Source organism: Oryzias latipes, chromosome 16 (genome assembly GCF_002234675.1).
Source record: "Oryzias latipes chromosome 16, ASM223467v1".
NCBI lineage: Eukaryota > Metazoa > Chordata > Actinopteri > Beloniformes > Adrianichthyidae > Oryzias > Oryzias latipes.
Window position 1 is genome coordinate 810,220 of NC_019874.2, and position 16,130 is coordinate 826,349.

Below are 16,130 nucleotides of genomic sequence, written 5' to 3' on the forward strand. Positions count from 1 at the left end.
AAAAGATTCATAGTAATTGGTAAAGAAGTGACCCTGGACCATGACCACACCCCCAGCCCCCCACCCCTTTAATTCCAAAGAAGAGGAGAGAGTATGCTGAATTACACGGAACCCTCAAGACAATCCAGATCCAGATTCTTTTTTTCTGCCAGACAGAAAGTGAAATATAAAGAGTCAAGATCTACAGTACAACACAGTGGAGGAAGCCACTGAAGAAAGACATGTCCAGGAGAGGATTCTCACTGACAGTCAAATCACCAGAGACCATTCTGGAGCAAAACCGACCTGGAGCAGAACCACCAAAGGGGCAAGCCTGGTCCAGGCCACAAGGAAAAAGCTCAGGACTGAGCCTAACTGAAGATCAGAATGTTTTGATCCAAAAATCCATCAGTGAGTACTTCATAGTAAATAGATGGTTAAAAAGAACGTGGACATCAAAGTGGACATGGTAACACTTTAAATTAAGATTCCTTAACAAGCTGTGTTAACACATTAACAAGCATTATAATAGAGTTTTTATTGTGTTAATAAAACATTTTTTAGTACAAAAAGTGTTATAATGTTTATTAATTTACCTAGTTAACACATTTACAAGCATTATTATTAGGATGTTTTTAAGATGCTAATAATAAATTTATTGGCATTATTGATGCCTACCAAATGTGTCAGTGTTAATAAACTTAATAAGATTAACAACCTTTGTTAACAAATTAAGAAGTATTATTATTGTTTGGGGTTGTAGTAAGATATTTATTAGCATTATAGATGTAATGCAAATACATGAAAGTGTTAAAAAGATTCATTAACATCTAAAGTCAGACTATTGTCTTCAAAATCCATATCACTAAACTGCTTATAAGCTTTACAAATGAATTAATTAACTTTGTTAACAGTTTGTTTAATTGTTTTGCAGCACCTCATCTAAAGTGAGGACAGTTTTTACCATAAACAACCACAAAGCATAAAGCTTGTGAAAAGAACTTTATAACAATAAAACAGACTAAACATACAAACATTATAAGACTTATTGTACTAATAAATGTCTAACTAAGACCCTAAAAATTCTATTATAATGCTTGTTAATGTGTTAACGAAGCTTGTTATGGAATCTTAATATAAAGTATTACAGACACATTTTGCTTTAGAGGGAAATGTAAAGTTACAGAATGGTTTTTGGAATGCACCTTCTTCAGTGAGGCCAAAGTCATTGAAAGTCCCCTTCATTGTTTGATGAGGTGTCATGGTTTGAGTTTGTTGTGTCTTGTTTTTCGTTTTAGTTCTTGTTCTGTCTTGTTTGGTTCTGTTTCCTGTTTTATTTTGAAAGGGTTTCCTGTCTTGTCTGGTTTCTTGAGTTTTACTTCCTTTGGTCCCCATCTGCCCTGATCGTGTTCACCTGTGTCTTGTCTGCCCTGTCTGTATTTAAGTCTTGTCTCTGCCTTCCTCCTGTGCTGGTCCATTAGCTTTGTCATGGTGTTTTCTGTCATCCTGTCTTCATGCCTTGTTCCTTGTTCCTAGTTCCAAGCCACGCCAACGTAAGTTTTGTTTGTTTTGTAATCCTGCTCTGCAGCGCTTTTTTGTTATAATTAAACCCCTTGCCCTTGAACCACATGCCTCCGCCTCTGCATCTGGGTCCTACCGGCTCTCGAGCCTCCCACCCCGTGACATGAGGAAAGTGCCTTCAATGGCACAACAGGGTCTTAACCAAAAGACCTCTAACCTTGGAAGCTCACGTTTGTTAAGTTTGATTCTTCTGTTCTCTTGCGTTTGTACATGAATATGTTCTTTGTTTAACCTTTACTGAAGAATTTGGGGGTCCATACCACATGTCTAAACATGCTAATCAAACAATTACCTAAATAAACAGCAGGTCTGAAAACTTGGTAATGATGAATATAAACGGGTTGCATAGTCCAGTTAAAAGGTGGAAAACTGTCTTAACTGAAAAGAGAGAAATCTCAAATAGGATTACTTCAACACACCTCTCTAAAAATGAGTATTCAAAACAGAATGACCTGAGATTTAACCCTTATGCAATCTTAGATGACCCCCCCCCCCCCCCTTACATTGCGGTGTTATTCCTACCATTACAAAGGTGGAAAGATTTCATGTAATCCATGGACACCAGTGAAGATCACAAATCATTGAAAAAAAAAGGTTCAGAGCACTGTCTAGTGGGTCTAGATGACCCGACTACCAACGTTAAAGTGCCTAGGATAGCACAAGGGTTACACGTGTTTTATTCTGCTTACCATGGCTCTTTGCAGGCGGCATTTACAGGGTTTCCAAAACGATGGTGTTCTGTATCATGCACATACCTACACTTTTGTACTACTGGAGGGGGTTCTTCTTTCATATCCTCACTTCCTTCCCTACTGTTCTCATGCTGTCCTCTTTACCGAAGTCACACAACAACACATTAGACACACCGCACAATAGGGTGCTCTGTACATTTTGGAGAAAACTTAAGACTTTTAAGAGCGCCTTAAGGCCGTGAAAATACGCTATATAGAAAATATGATAAGAGGCAAAGAGCTGCACGCGTATTAGCCGAGAGCTGCATGCTTCTCAAGAGCTGCAGTTAGACACCCCTGCTCTTAAAAATGAAAGTCCCGCTCCGCTGCCTCGCCGGATTTGACACACATTTTTTTTTTAAGATTAAGCAGAAAGGTTACCACCCCCAAGTGACGAACACTTGGGGGTTTGTCGCTCGGTTAGGATTGCGCTTGCACGTCTGTGTTCAGTTCCTGAGTACACTCGCTCAGTTGTCTTTGCGCTCATTCAATTAACGGGGGGGATCAGCCTGCAATGCAGCTTGGGGGGAGGAGCTACTTGGCAGTGGTCCCTACCTCATCCCTGGCAGAGGGTACAAGGCCCTCTGCAACAGCGGCCGTGTCTCTTGGGTGCTGGCTTCCTGGGCCCGGCAGTCCTCTCTCCACGCAAGTAGAGGGATCCCTGAGTTCTCTGGTAAGACCAAGAACTGGGGATCACATCACATCTGAGCCTGGGGGTGTCTGTGTCCCTGTGGTGTGGGTTCTGGTCCTTCCCCTCGAGCGCTGGCCTTCTCCAAATTCCAACTGTGGGTTTGCCTGGTCAGGCCATGGTTATCACACTCCTTGTGGACCCCACTGCTGTTGGGTGTCTTCCTCCTGGGCAGGGGTGGCCGGCCCCTGCCTTGCCCTCACCTCGACCAACTGTGGACTGGGTGGGTGGCTGCCTGGAGTGGGTGGGTGGCTGCCTGGAGTGTGGGGTGGGTGTCCCTTTGGGGGCCCTGGCCCGTGCCTGGGATGGGGGGATGCCCAGAACTCCTGGGTGGTGAAGGGTTGCTTGTCTGGGGCTAGGGGCGCTCTCCTGGGGCGGGGCCCAGCATTGGTCCCTTCCGGTGCTGCGGGGGGAGGCTGCTCTCCTGGTTGGGTTGGAGCTTGCACTGTCTGCCCCCCCCCTGCTCTCGGGCTTTGGGGGCCCCTGTGGCGGCCCTGGTGGCCCTGGCTTGGGTGGCAGAGGTGATTGCCCGGGGGTGGCTGTGTTCTAACTGCTACTCTGCGGGTGTTGGGGGATTCCTGGCTGCTGCTACGGCGGGGGTCTTGGTGTGGACATGACTGGGCACTTTCCCTCCTTCTTTTTACATTCCATCATTCATTAACATCTAAAGTAATCACTATTATTTATTGTTAAATAGCTTAAAAGACCATCAAAGCAGCCATACCTGTTTACAAAACTGCTTCTGTTTTTTGTTTTTTTTTTGCCCGTTTACACCAATTCGAGGTGAGGGCTTTGCGTGGACCATTGTTCTTTCTGGATTATCTTCATGTTTAACTAAGACATAAAGTCTGTTTCATAAATCCATATAAAACAGACAACTCAGTGCTTTTACCTTGAGGGTCCCTTATCCCTTAGGGTTGTTTAGTTCAGAACATGTTAAAGTTAAAGTACTATTAGTAGTCACACAACTAGGTGTGTGAAATTTGTTCTCCACATTTAACCCATCCCCTGGGGGAGCAGTGAGCCTCAGACACCATTTGGTGGATTCACCCCCCCCCCAATCCAACAACTTAATTCTGAGTTTCAAGAAGCAAGACATTGGGTCCCATTTTTAGAGTCTTTGGTGTGACTCGGCCTGGATTTGAACTCACAACCTTCCAGTCACAGGGCGGACACTCTATCACAGAGCTTTGTCTTTTTGGTCATTGTTTCTTTGGGTTTTTAGCTTAGTCTCAATCATTTTCAGTCATTACAACAGCAAACAAAAGGCCACTGTGCAACAATGTCATTTATAAATAAAAGAGTTAGAGCAGATTGGTAATTCTTTTAACCCTTGTGCTATCCTAGGCATTTTAACATTGGGAGTTGGGTCATCTAGACCCACTAGACAGTGCTCTGAACCTTTTTTCTTCAGTGATTTGTGATCTTCACTGGTGTCCATGGATTACATGAAATCTTTCCACCCTTATCCACCTTTGTCATGGTAGGGAGAACACGTCAATGGAAGGGGGGGTCATCTAAGATAGCACAAGGGTTACAATACTTTTGTATAAAAAATGTTTGACTACATGATGTCTGCTTTTTTATGAATGCAAAACAAGACCCCAATCATTAACCTTCTACCACCAAATGCAGCCGAACAAGGCGGAGGTCATATGTCTAAATAAAATGTCTTGTTGCTCCGATGCGAGATTGCAAACCTCGACTGTGCTGCCAGTATTGTCATGTCAGGGCTGAAGAGGCTTCCCTTTAGCAACCCCTCCATTCACGTCACACTCGACCAGTCTTTCTCTAATTGTCCTGTCAGGAAACAAAACTCAGCTGCCTGATTTCCTGCACGGCCTTGTGAAATGGCTGCAGCGTGCACTTCTGTGGATCATCTTGAATGTTGTCCACTTGTGACCAATCTTTCTCAATGTGAAAGGGTGGACTGGAAATTGTTTAAGATTGGCCCTATATCCCTACTCGAGTTGACTGACAGTAAGAATTGCTACTTTCAGATCGTTGCTCTTGTCTGTCATCCTTGACATTGTGTGGACATAAACTTTACTGCTGCTGACCAGCAGACTACCTCAGCCTTTTATTAAGGTCCTTGCCATCATAAATACATGATCAGGTGCATTCAGTCTGCAAAACCTGGCTGGTACAATTTTTTACAGTAAATTATATTTCAGGTTTTCTTGACTTTGACTTAAGTTTTATTGACTCACTTTTTTCAGGAGTTGTGTTTCATCTTATGCTGGATTATCAAGATGTAAGACACAAAAAAGATGAAATAATGAGATCCCTCTTTGAGGCTGCACCTTTTTTTTTTCCACATGACTCTAAATAAACTCCACTAGCAATAATTACCTGCTTTAATATTAACAGGGGCACCTTGCTAATAGATGTTGTTTAATTCAACCATCAGCAAGGTTAAAATGTGTTACTTAACCCACTCCTCTGTTTAATAAATCATGAGATGAGCCTGGCAGCGACAGTCTGCTATAATATTGAACATTAGCAGGCTGTGCCGCGTAAACAGTTGTTGTTGTTATTTAGCTGCCCCTCATTGAGACAAATGAGGTGGCTAACATCGCAGCAGCAACTGTTGGTTTGAATAAAGGCACCGTAGACATGCAAACAGCATCAATGCAGAAACCATGAAGTTTGACACAAACCAGATAAAAGCACATCTCTGAACATAGACGTGACTTTCTTTTAGAGTAGAGCTAATTAAGAAGTAAATGATCAAATATTGACATACTGTATGTACTAGAAGTCAAACATTTTTAAATGCACCCATTTTATTTTATTAAATTCTGAAAATAAATACAAATGTTCAGTTTGTAACAAAGTAAGTGGTAAAAGTACCTTATTATAGGTTAAAAAGAAATTACGGGGCTTACACATTTAGACACATTTGTATAGAAATATAATAATAATAATCCATAAATGTTTTAAAGATATTTATATTAATCTGGGAAAGATCACACAATGTAAAATGAATTAGTGAAATAATAAACCAATGAGATTTTTAACACCATAGAGTGTTTTTACATAAGAAGCTCCAACAGAAATGTCCAGATCATTATGTTCTGCCTCTCCTGGAGGGCATTTCAGTTTGGCCACTAGGTGGAGCTCACGCTACAGCTCTGCTCTTTATTCCAAAAGATTGGAGCAAAAAACGCTACTTTAATTATCTGCGTCTGCAGACTATTTGATGAACGATATCAAGAAGAGCGGCTTCTGGTACGTGGGAATAATCGTCTCAATAAATATGTATATTGAGGAAAACTCCTAGTTTTGTCTGTAAATAGCTACTTTATTTTTCTTTTTTGTTTTACTCTCTGACTCTTTTCTCTCCAAAGGAACTTTCCAAATATGTTTGTTTTTTCATTAGCTTTTTAGCTTTGGGGTTTTAACTTAGCAGCCGCTTAAAGTCAGGTAACGCGTCAAGACAGATGGACATGGTGAAGAGAATCCGGTAACTTGTCACCATTGCTAAGCTGGTCCTGGTGCTGCTCTACTCAAATGTAAAGTGCCTAAACAAAACCAAGACTAAGAATAGTTTGGCCTTGGATGAAACTTTATGATCATTGATGAAAATCAAAACAGCAGACCTTCAGACACCTGTGTGTCTTGTTTTAATAGTAGTCTATGTAGTTTAGTTTGTTTCTTTCTTAGTTATCAAGGTAGATAATTATGTGTTGCTGTCACTGACCGAATGAGAGAACTGGACTGAGTAACCCTGTCCTCCTCACATAGAAAGTACCCGCTGACTCCAAAAAGCCAAAATCCCATAGACTTCTATAAAGAAATAAACAGCTATTACTCAGTCATTCTGTTGGTCAGAACAACCATTCCTGCTCGGTCACCTTTTTTTCACATGTTCATGATAATCCTGTAGTTTTTTAATAATATTGTTTCTGTATTGCAAGTATTTCATTGCTCCCTATTGTTCGGTGTGCCTTATATATGACACAATTTTAAAAATTGACCATTTATTGACAGTGTGCTTTATAATCCGGTGCGCCCTCTAGCATGGAAAATACAGTAATGTGTTACTTTTGCACCATATGGATTCACCTGAACCAGAAGAGAACTTTAGACACATTTGATAGACTTTTTTAGTGCTGTTTCCGTTCGACTTCATAGTGCTTATATTTAATTTTTTATTCAACCTTTATTTTACCAGGAAATGTCCCATTGAGATTAAAATCTCGTTTTCAAAGGAGTGCTGGAGTGTAGTTTGATATATTTTCAATACATCACACTATATTATTTGAAAGCAAGTGGAACATACTTAAACAATATTAATCATTAATTCATTTTCTTTGAAAATCATCAATGATTTGCAGATTTTACATTCTACATTTACTAAAATGCCCAAAGGAACTTACTATCCTCCTCAGTCTGAAAGATGACCTCTCTGCCCTCTTTCTTCCCCTCTTGGTTTGCCAGCGATAGACGGACGTGGATGCTGTGATATGGCGGCAGATCACGCAACGTGAAGCGCGAGGCGTTGTGCTCCACTGCCAGGCATTCGCGCACGGTGGTGTTGTGGTCTCCACCTCCTCCCGCCATAGTGTAGCGGTAGCACAGGGACACTGAGTAAGTATGGCACCGAGTCAGGTTGAATGCCAGATTCTCCCACTGCAGAGTCAATTGCCTGGACTGGATCTCTGTGGCTGTGAGTCCTCGCAGGGGCCGCATGGGCTCTTTGAGGAAAAAGAAGGAAATGGAGAAGGGGACAAGTTTGCATTAGAAAAGCTCATCAGAAACAATATTGGATGAAGACAGAAACGTTGCCATAAAAAAATAGTGCAACCTGATCCCAGGACTCCCCATGCAGTTCTCTCCCCCCTGCTTATGCTGTCATAATGCCCGCTCACACTACAGAGGTCAGTTTGCTGACGGGTAACATTCGCACTAATTAGGAGTGCAGACTGTGAGTAGCCGTTCGTCTCCCAACAGCCCCTTTATTTCTGTCACTGAGCCAGTTGACAGTAGTTCTTTGCCCCGAGGTTTAGTCAAGTCCAAAACTGCAGTACAAGTGTCACACAAGGACATCCACTACTGTTGGTCACCTCCTACTGCTGGGTCATGGGAACGATGGCCGCTTGTTATTTATAGAAGAAGCTAAATTTGTGTTGGTTTCCAATGAGTTAACACTGACCTTCTGTGACTTAATGAACAACAGCGCTGTCTGTAATACCCCCCCCCCCCCCCCCCCCCCCAGGTAACGGCTCACTGAAAGATACAGGGACCCTCTGTCCACAGAGGCACAGGACAGCACGTGTTTGAGAGGATGTCTGACGCTGAAGAGAGGCCAAGTTAGGCAAAGCACATCCTCTGCATCAATGGAGGCATTAATCAGTGGCCATTATTAACCCATTCAACTCTTTGTTGTCTGGTAATATGCAACATAATGTAGCGTATTTCTACTCATTAATGGGGCATTATGAGTAATGAGAAAGGGAAGCAGGAAATGACAACAGAGATAGGAAGTATGGGAGGAAGTTGAGGTAGTTTAAGGTTGCTGGCAAGGTCTTGGGTCCAACGCCGAGGCATGTGTGACTGAGCCTAGCTGTATACACTCAAAGAAATGGAAAATGTCTTTAAGAGTTTACAGCAGTCATGCACGAACACAACTCCACACATGGATTTTTCTGTTTTAAACTTTTTTTGGCATTTTTTTCAAAGAAATCACTCTTTCTATGTTGAGCCCTTTTTGTTGTCCATATTTGTGTTACTCTATCACTCCCGATCTACGCTAAGGCCTCAGAACTCATCAGCTTTCTCTTTTCCTTTGCTGTAAGACATAGATGGAAAATGACCAGACTGTTGATTTGAACCTCATCCAAAGAAATTTGGCGGCCAATAAACGAGTGGACACAGTAACCACAAAGTAGCCGGCTGCACTCCACCCGGTAAGAGACGTTGATGTAGCATCATTCACTTGGACTGAGGATTGTCTGACGGTGGAGATGATAGTCCGCACAGTCTGAAAGCTAAATAAAGAGGCATTTAACGGGAAAGTTGATGAAGCACCACCAAAGAGGCCACAGTGTGTTCATTATGAGCTTTCTCAAAGTGGATATTTGTGCAGCCCCTTCCCCTCTGCCTTGTCTTATTTGTCTGTATTCCAAAGGCGTCCATTCATGGATACAGGCCTAGAGCTGCATACTGATCAATACAGAGGGGGGATTAAGAGATGCAGGAATTTATGGTTTGTTTTGTCCATAAATTTGCAATAAACAAACTAAATTACGACCAAAAAGAAATCTTATGAGTTATTTTGATGTACAGCTTGGAGTCAAAAACTGTAATACTGTTTGTTGCTTTTGGATTCTATTCATGACAATTGTGAAGGTGTGACATTTTTACAAACAGCTTTATTCATATGTAGCACCGCTTTAAACTCCATTTTTGCTGGATGGCATCAGCGTTTATGAGTCCAACAGTCATGCTACAGACACACCGGGTATATGTGGGGCGGTCACAAATCCACTAAATGTGGGTTTGTGAAAGTACCTTTAGCATACAGTGTGCACACTGACTGTTATACAGTCCATACCTATACAGTAATACTAGCATATGTCCACCACCTACAATTGGAATAGGCTGGGTGCAAAATGCAGGCCTTTTTTTCACAGCTCTACACTGATATATGAAAGACTCTGTGTCATAAAATTCAAAAACTGCAGATCTTAATTGCCCTTTTTTTCAAAAGTTTGGTACTTCAGGTGTTTTGAAAAGGACACTGCCCAACCATCACTATCAAATACGAGTCCCTGATTTGTCAAAGTTCAACTAGTTTAACTTTCAAAGCGCCACATGTTTCGTATGTAGAGCCTGAAAACGGACTTAAAAACTTGTCGAGTGTCGCGTGAACGCACGAGTCTTGAACGCAGAAGCCCGAAACACACATTTACACATGTTTAGGTAGACTTTTCATTGAAAGATGTTCCTCGAATGACTTCAGTGTGAATGTAGCATAACAGAGTATAACAACTATAGATACGAAGATTTAATCGTTATATCTGCTTTTGCATGTGTTTTACTATGAAATTATTACTGTAATGTATTTCTAGGAAAGTCTAAATTACACAAGAAGTAACTGTCTTTCAGACTGGACTTGAGGAAAGACTGATTGAAGTTTAAACATCACTTCTCATAGTGAAAACAAAAGCAGAGATTTACAACTTTATGTCATTAAATGCCTGTTGTGGTGGTTTTATGTTTTGATTAGTCTGGCAGGCTGTGACTTCTCCTGGATGCCCTCCACTCCTCTGAGGACTGCTGTGAGAGTCACAGCTGCAGTCTTTTTCTCATTGAGCTCCAAAGAAGGTGTGGCCTTCTTGGGTTCTGTGTCTCAGCGTCTTTGAACCTTCTCTGTTTTTTATTCTGTTTATTCTTAAAACTTTTGCTAATTCGAGGATCTGTGTCATGACCTTCCTGCTCCTGGGTTTCATCGTTGGCCAAACGGCCAAAATATAAAAAGCTCCTGCTCCAATTGAAAGCTTGATAAATGACCTGCCAAGACCAAATATAGTTCTTGTACTTCCTTTAGGCTCTTTTTTAGCCATGCTTCTATGTTTCCTAGTCATAGCTGATCAAAAGGGTCACAGAGAAGGGGCTCTCCAGAAGGTCCAGGAACCCCACAGCAGCTGGAAGCGCATTAACACAGTTTGGGGACCACCTGCAGTACAAATGCTTGCATCTCTACTGTGTTTTACTTGAAGGACTTCAAGCTGTGCTAATGCACCGTGCTGATAATCACAGCAACGGCTCATCAAGCACACCTGGATGGCCATCAGAGCCAGGCAGGAATCTTGTTCACATTCACAGCCATTAGTTTTACAGCCTTCGCACCAGGACACTTTGACTCTACAAGGGGTGTGCATGTTTCTGTATACAGTCAAGGTGGCAAGCTAACTGGTTCAAAAGAACAGGGGAAAATAGCCATAGTCAAGAAAAACAAGAATATGTTGTTTTGTCTTGCTCTTCCTATAGTTGCAATCATTTATGCTTGGAATGTGATGGCAGAATGTGGAGTCAGCAAACCAGAGGGTTGGCGGGGCGCTGTGGGATGAAGGTGGGGAAAGTGTCTTAGAGGAAAACTAAACAAGGTGGATGAGGTTTATATCATTGGAGCTCACTGTCAGAGTGTAACAACAGTCCCGTGTAAGAGGCGTCATTCCCAATGAAGCCGTGTACGAGTCAGTCTGATGCAGATGCACAACAGAAAAACAATTTCAACCATCTGTCAAATACAGCTTTTCAGATACCTTGGGGAAAATAAAAAATCAAGGGACAATGACAAGCCAAATTAATTTCACCTACATCCTTCTGCACTAAACAAGTGCTGCATCTAAATGTCCTGCTCAAAAGCTCAGCAAAGCCAGCAGTATTGCTTTTCCCACACATGGCTGAACAAGCTAATACTGCAGAGGTTGAAATGTAAATACATCATTAAAGACTGAATTCAGAGACTTCACAACCGTGAGAGCTATTTCCATCTTTTGTGAACCGTCGACCGGTTCAGGCCTTCTAGTCGGTTTCACTCGTTTCTTGAAAACACATGAACATTTTTGTTCATCTGCATTTATTATGTTGTTACTTTTCTGTGACTTATGTGAGTTGATTGGGTTGGGGTTGGCGTGCAGAGAATGAGAGAGAAGGGCTGTGAGCTCACACAATGCCTGATGAATGAGTGGTGTCTTTGGCTGTTGGGAGAGGAGACGAGCTTCAATATGTCATTGGAAGGGAGGTTCTGCTGGAGCAGGGGAGGAGAAAATATGTGAGGGATGGTGTGTGGCAGAGAGAGACCCCTGGGCACGGAGAAGAGTGATGACCGTGGAAGACACAAATCCACTCACTGCCGTAAGGCAACTCCAAGCTCTCCATTTATTGTGGCTGTGACCATACAACACACTCATTGCAGAGTCTGACCAAGATAATGACTGCAACATCTGAGTGTGTTTTTGTTTCTCTGCAATATTGTTTCTGCTCTATGTGTTTGCAAATTCATGAATTAGAATGGATGGAGCTGTCTGGTACGCTGCTTTTCTCCTCCAGTGGTAATGTTACATTTGTGACAAATCCTGGAGAGGCACTAATTTAAGCTAAGAAATGTTGCTTAGAGCAGACTCTGTAGTCTGTATTGATCTGCAGTCTCTCCATGATCTCACATGCATTTTTTGTAATAATTGAGGCACAAACTATTTGAAGTTGCAGCTGTTTTTCCTCAAAGTTGCAACAATTTTCAACTAAACAACTAAACTACCGTAAACTCCTGGTTATAGAGCGCACCCAATTACAAACCGCACCCACTCATTTTCACGTGTTGAGCTTCCTTCATGCATACATAAGCTGCATCAGTGTACAAGCCGCATGCAATAAGCAACGCGGCCAGCCTGTCAAAGCATGTCCTGACTCCAAGACTGAATGACGCTTTTAACCTCACTGTGGGAGGAGTCAGCATAGCGTCAGCTCATGTATTTGAAAATACCCACATCTAACAAACAGCATGCACGTCACTCCTGTTTCACAAGTTCCTCAGTTATGGTTTTTTTTTGTGTGTGTTTAGTTTTTTTTTTTTACTTATTGACAATCTAGGTATCATACATAAAATTACAAACAGTAACCATATAATCAACATTACATCCCTCAGTTATGATGAGGAAATTTACACCCGCGATTCCCCATTTCCCATGAGTCTTAGGGGCTAAAGGCGGGGCTATTCCCCGGGTCACCACACTGTTGTCAGTGTTTAAAGAATGAGCAAGGAGCAGCGGTGGATGGAGGGGCGAACGGGGGAGCAGAACTCCTTCCGCTTGTGTCGCGGCAGCATTATGGTAGTAACAGGGCTGGTTAAAAGAACTCACCAGTTGAACCATGACTGAAGTGTCTAAGACCTGAAGTCAGGTGCATGCTGTTCGGCTGCTTAGAGGTGTGTAAATAAATAATTGGCTTGCTGCTTGGAGTTGGATTACGCATTCAACCCCAGCTCCGAGATCAAAAGTACGTTCAAGGCGGCCGCAAAATAAATCCACAAATTAGCCGCGTGACTGAATAAGCCGCAGGGCTGTAAGCGCAGGAAAAAAGTAGCGGCTTGTAGTCCGGAATTTACGGTAGTTAAAAGTTTGCCCAGCTGGTTGTTTTTCCCTCCAGTTTTTTTAAATGAAGTTTCATGTGAACCTTATAATAACTGAATAAAATTACATTTTTTAAACTGTAATCTTTTTAAAATATTGTTTTGTGTTTGTGAAAGAGTGAGTTTTGAACAAATATATAACAACAGCATGTTTGATCAAATTTACACACAAAATACCAACATAATGTAAATGTTTATAAATAATTGTAACTACACAAAAATGTGAAGATGTTGACATTTTGGGCGGGCGTGGTGCAGTGGTAGGGCGGTCGACCTATGATTGTAAGATTGCAGGTTCAATTCCCACCTCGCCCGCCCGTGAGTCGAAGTGTCCTTGGGCAAGACACTGAGCCCCACTTTGCCTCTGGAGGTAGGTTGGCGCCAGTGTTCGGCAGCAGAGCACATGAGGCTCCCCGCCACGTGTGGGCGGAGCTACTGCCAACGTTTTTCCTCGCCCTCAGAAAAGACACAGGAGATGCTGAGAGATCCGGTGCATTTATTTTGAAGATCTCCACAAAGGCGTTGGCAAACTACTCAGTGTGAAACCTGAGCCTTTTTTGATGAACATGGAGTGAAAATTAATCATTTACACGTGGTCATCTCTCACAGCAGACTCGTGTGCCGCGGCACAGTGGTTGAAAAACACTGGCTTAGATGCTTAACAGAAAATAAAACAAGACACAACTTAACCTAAACTACTTTTTTAATGTGAAGAATTGAATTTCAGTGTAAGCAGTTTGAAAGAGAGTTCTTAACTGTATAATATAATGGTTATTATGGTGATATGATATAGTGGTTGTAATGTTTATATGATATAATGGTCCATCAGGACTGATAGATGCTCAAATGGTCTGTCAATGACTGCAGAACAATCAAGTAATTGGAGTACAAATAGGATACTTGATATTAAAATTGTACTCTTACACAGACTTCAAAGTTCATCTGACTAGAATCAGATGAACTTTGTTTGGAGACACCGATAACGTTTTTGCATTTAAGATAAAACCGGAACTTTGGCTCCAGTGTTTACATTCATGGCTTTTCAACCGTTGACGCAATTATCAGAAATCGGCTGATCCTGTCGTGGAGACAGGTTCGTTACCATGGTTATGCAGCCTTTTACATTAGTGATGATGAGCATATTGATGCAAAACCAACACTGCATCACAATCAGCTGATTTGCATCGATTGCGTAAACTGTCAAATATTATGGTATGTCAAAGAGCACGTGTTTTTTAGGTGTTGGCAATGACATCTTTGGTGTTTACAACTGGACACCCCAACACACAAGTGCTGTTTGGAGTGAATGCAGCATTATTGATTGATTGATTTCAAACATTTTAGTCAATACAATAAAAAATTCAAACAGATTAATTAAACTCTTTACAGAAATGATGAAATGCATATATTAAAAAAAAAAACAGAAAAAAACAAAGACACAGTTAAGTCACATTTGATTATTTAGTTATAGTGGTCATTAACTAAACCCGACAAAACTGGTTTAAAAATTTGTATAGTTCAAGTTAATTTTCTTTAGTTGCCACATAAAAGCTCTTTTGAGAAAGGAAAACTCTAGCCAGCTGCAGGCTGGAATGGAATTTTACAACTAAAAAAGAAAATGTTGCTTACAAGTTTTTTTGCATGAATGGTATTTTTGTCTTTGTGGTTATAGATTATATTTAGGACCAATATATTGTTGGTCAATTTCATATCTCTTATGTCACCTTTTCTTAAGCATTCTTTCATTTTATACTTCATAATTATGCAAAAACAGGGGTATGGAATTTTGAATGACAGAGCTAGCTCTCCATTGGCCTATGTTCCAACAGCTGTCAATCATGTTTGAGTTATTTCTCTGCCCAAATCTAAAATGACAGAGACAACCAGAAAGCCCCAAAAAAGAGTTTAAACCAACCCAATGCATTGGGATTGTTCATCTTAACCTAGAGTCTTGTTAAAATTCTGCAAATTTCAAAATAAAGGTAGATATTTGATTGCAAAGCAGCAATGCAGAACCAGAACAGTGTCCTGTTTTCACTTTAGCCAACTGATCCAATCTAAGATGACATTAGCAAAGTCAGAGGGCAAAAGCCAACATTCCTTTTCTTTGATCAGCGCTAAAACCTGCTTAAAGCTGTCAGCATCCAAAGTTCTTCTTCTTACAAGGAAAGATAGTTCACTTCATAGGCAGATGGATTCCTTTGTGATTGGGATCTTGAAAACCCCATGGGACTCCACGTCTTACAGAATTATTGCAGTGGTTCAGCATTAATGAGGGAGAAAGTCTTTTTATTCTGCTGCAAATCCAGATTAATCCTCAGATATTGGGGGGAAAAAAGTTTTTTTATTAAACGCTAGAAAATGAAGGTAAAACAAAGTGAACATGCATTACTGCTTTTAATTTGAAATTTAAATATAATCAAAATGTTTTGGAGATTTCTGATGTAATATCAAAAAGATAACCATATGTGTGTCAAAAAGAATGCTATTTAAACATGCCAACATGATTCAATGCAAAAGCAGACATAGATATGCAGATTACACATAGTCTGCATGGTAGAACCCAACCCAACATGCCATCACAACTCTTTAATCAAAACCCTCTTTTGTTAAACGTGCACATTTCATATCCAAAAAGCTAACTCAAGGCATCTAGTTGTTATCTTTTGAATAAGCCTCAAACGAATGGAGCCATGTGAGCAGCAATTAAAGTCTCGCTCTCTGTCTCCCACAGCTCCAGAGTTCAGAGAACAGCAGCGATAACAAATGTGCCTTTTCTTATGCGATAAGTGCATCAGTGACTGCGTCAGTGCTCCTCTATCAGCTCCTCTGATTTAATTTTCAGCAGATTATCCTGACAAGTCTGCTGTTGTAATGAAAGACTTAAAAGTTATGACGTGTGGCTGCTGGGCATCGGACATGAGCCGAGGATCTTTTCTTGCATCGACTTCATTACATGCAAAGGAGACACATTTATTGTGTGAATGCTGTGGCGCATTCACACAATAGT

General features: G+C 41.3%; 1 protein-coding gene across 4 annotated transcripts in view; it reads right to left on the reverse strand.

Annotated features, from left to right (window-relative positions):
* Window positions 1-16,130, reverse strand: part of LOC101164139 (receptor-type tyrosine-protein phosphatase U) — a 286,898-nt gene that overhangs the window by 85,947 nt on the left and 184,821 nt on the right. For all 4 annotated transcript variants that reach the window (XM_023964670.1, XM_023964672.1, XM_023964671.1 and 1 more), the window contains exon 8: window positions 7,362-7,679. In XM_023964670.1, the coding sequence (XP_023820438.1) occupies window positions 7,362-7,679 (318 nt within the window). The remainder of the gene's footprint in view (window positions 1-7,361; window positions 7,680-16,130) is intronic.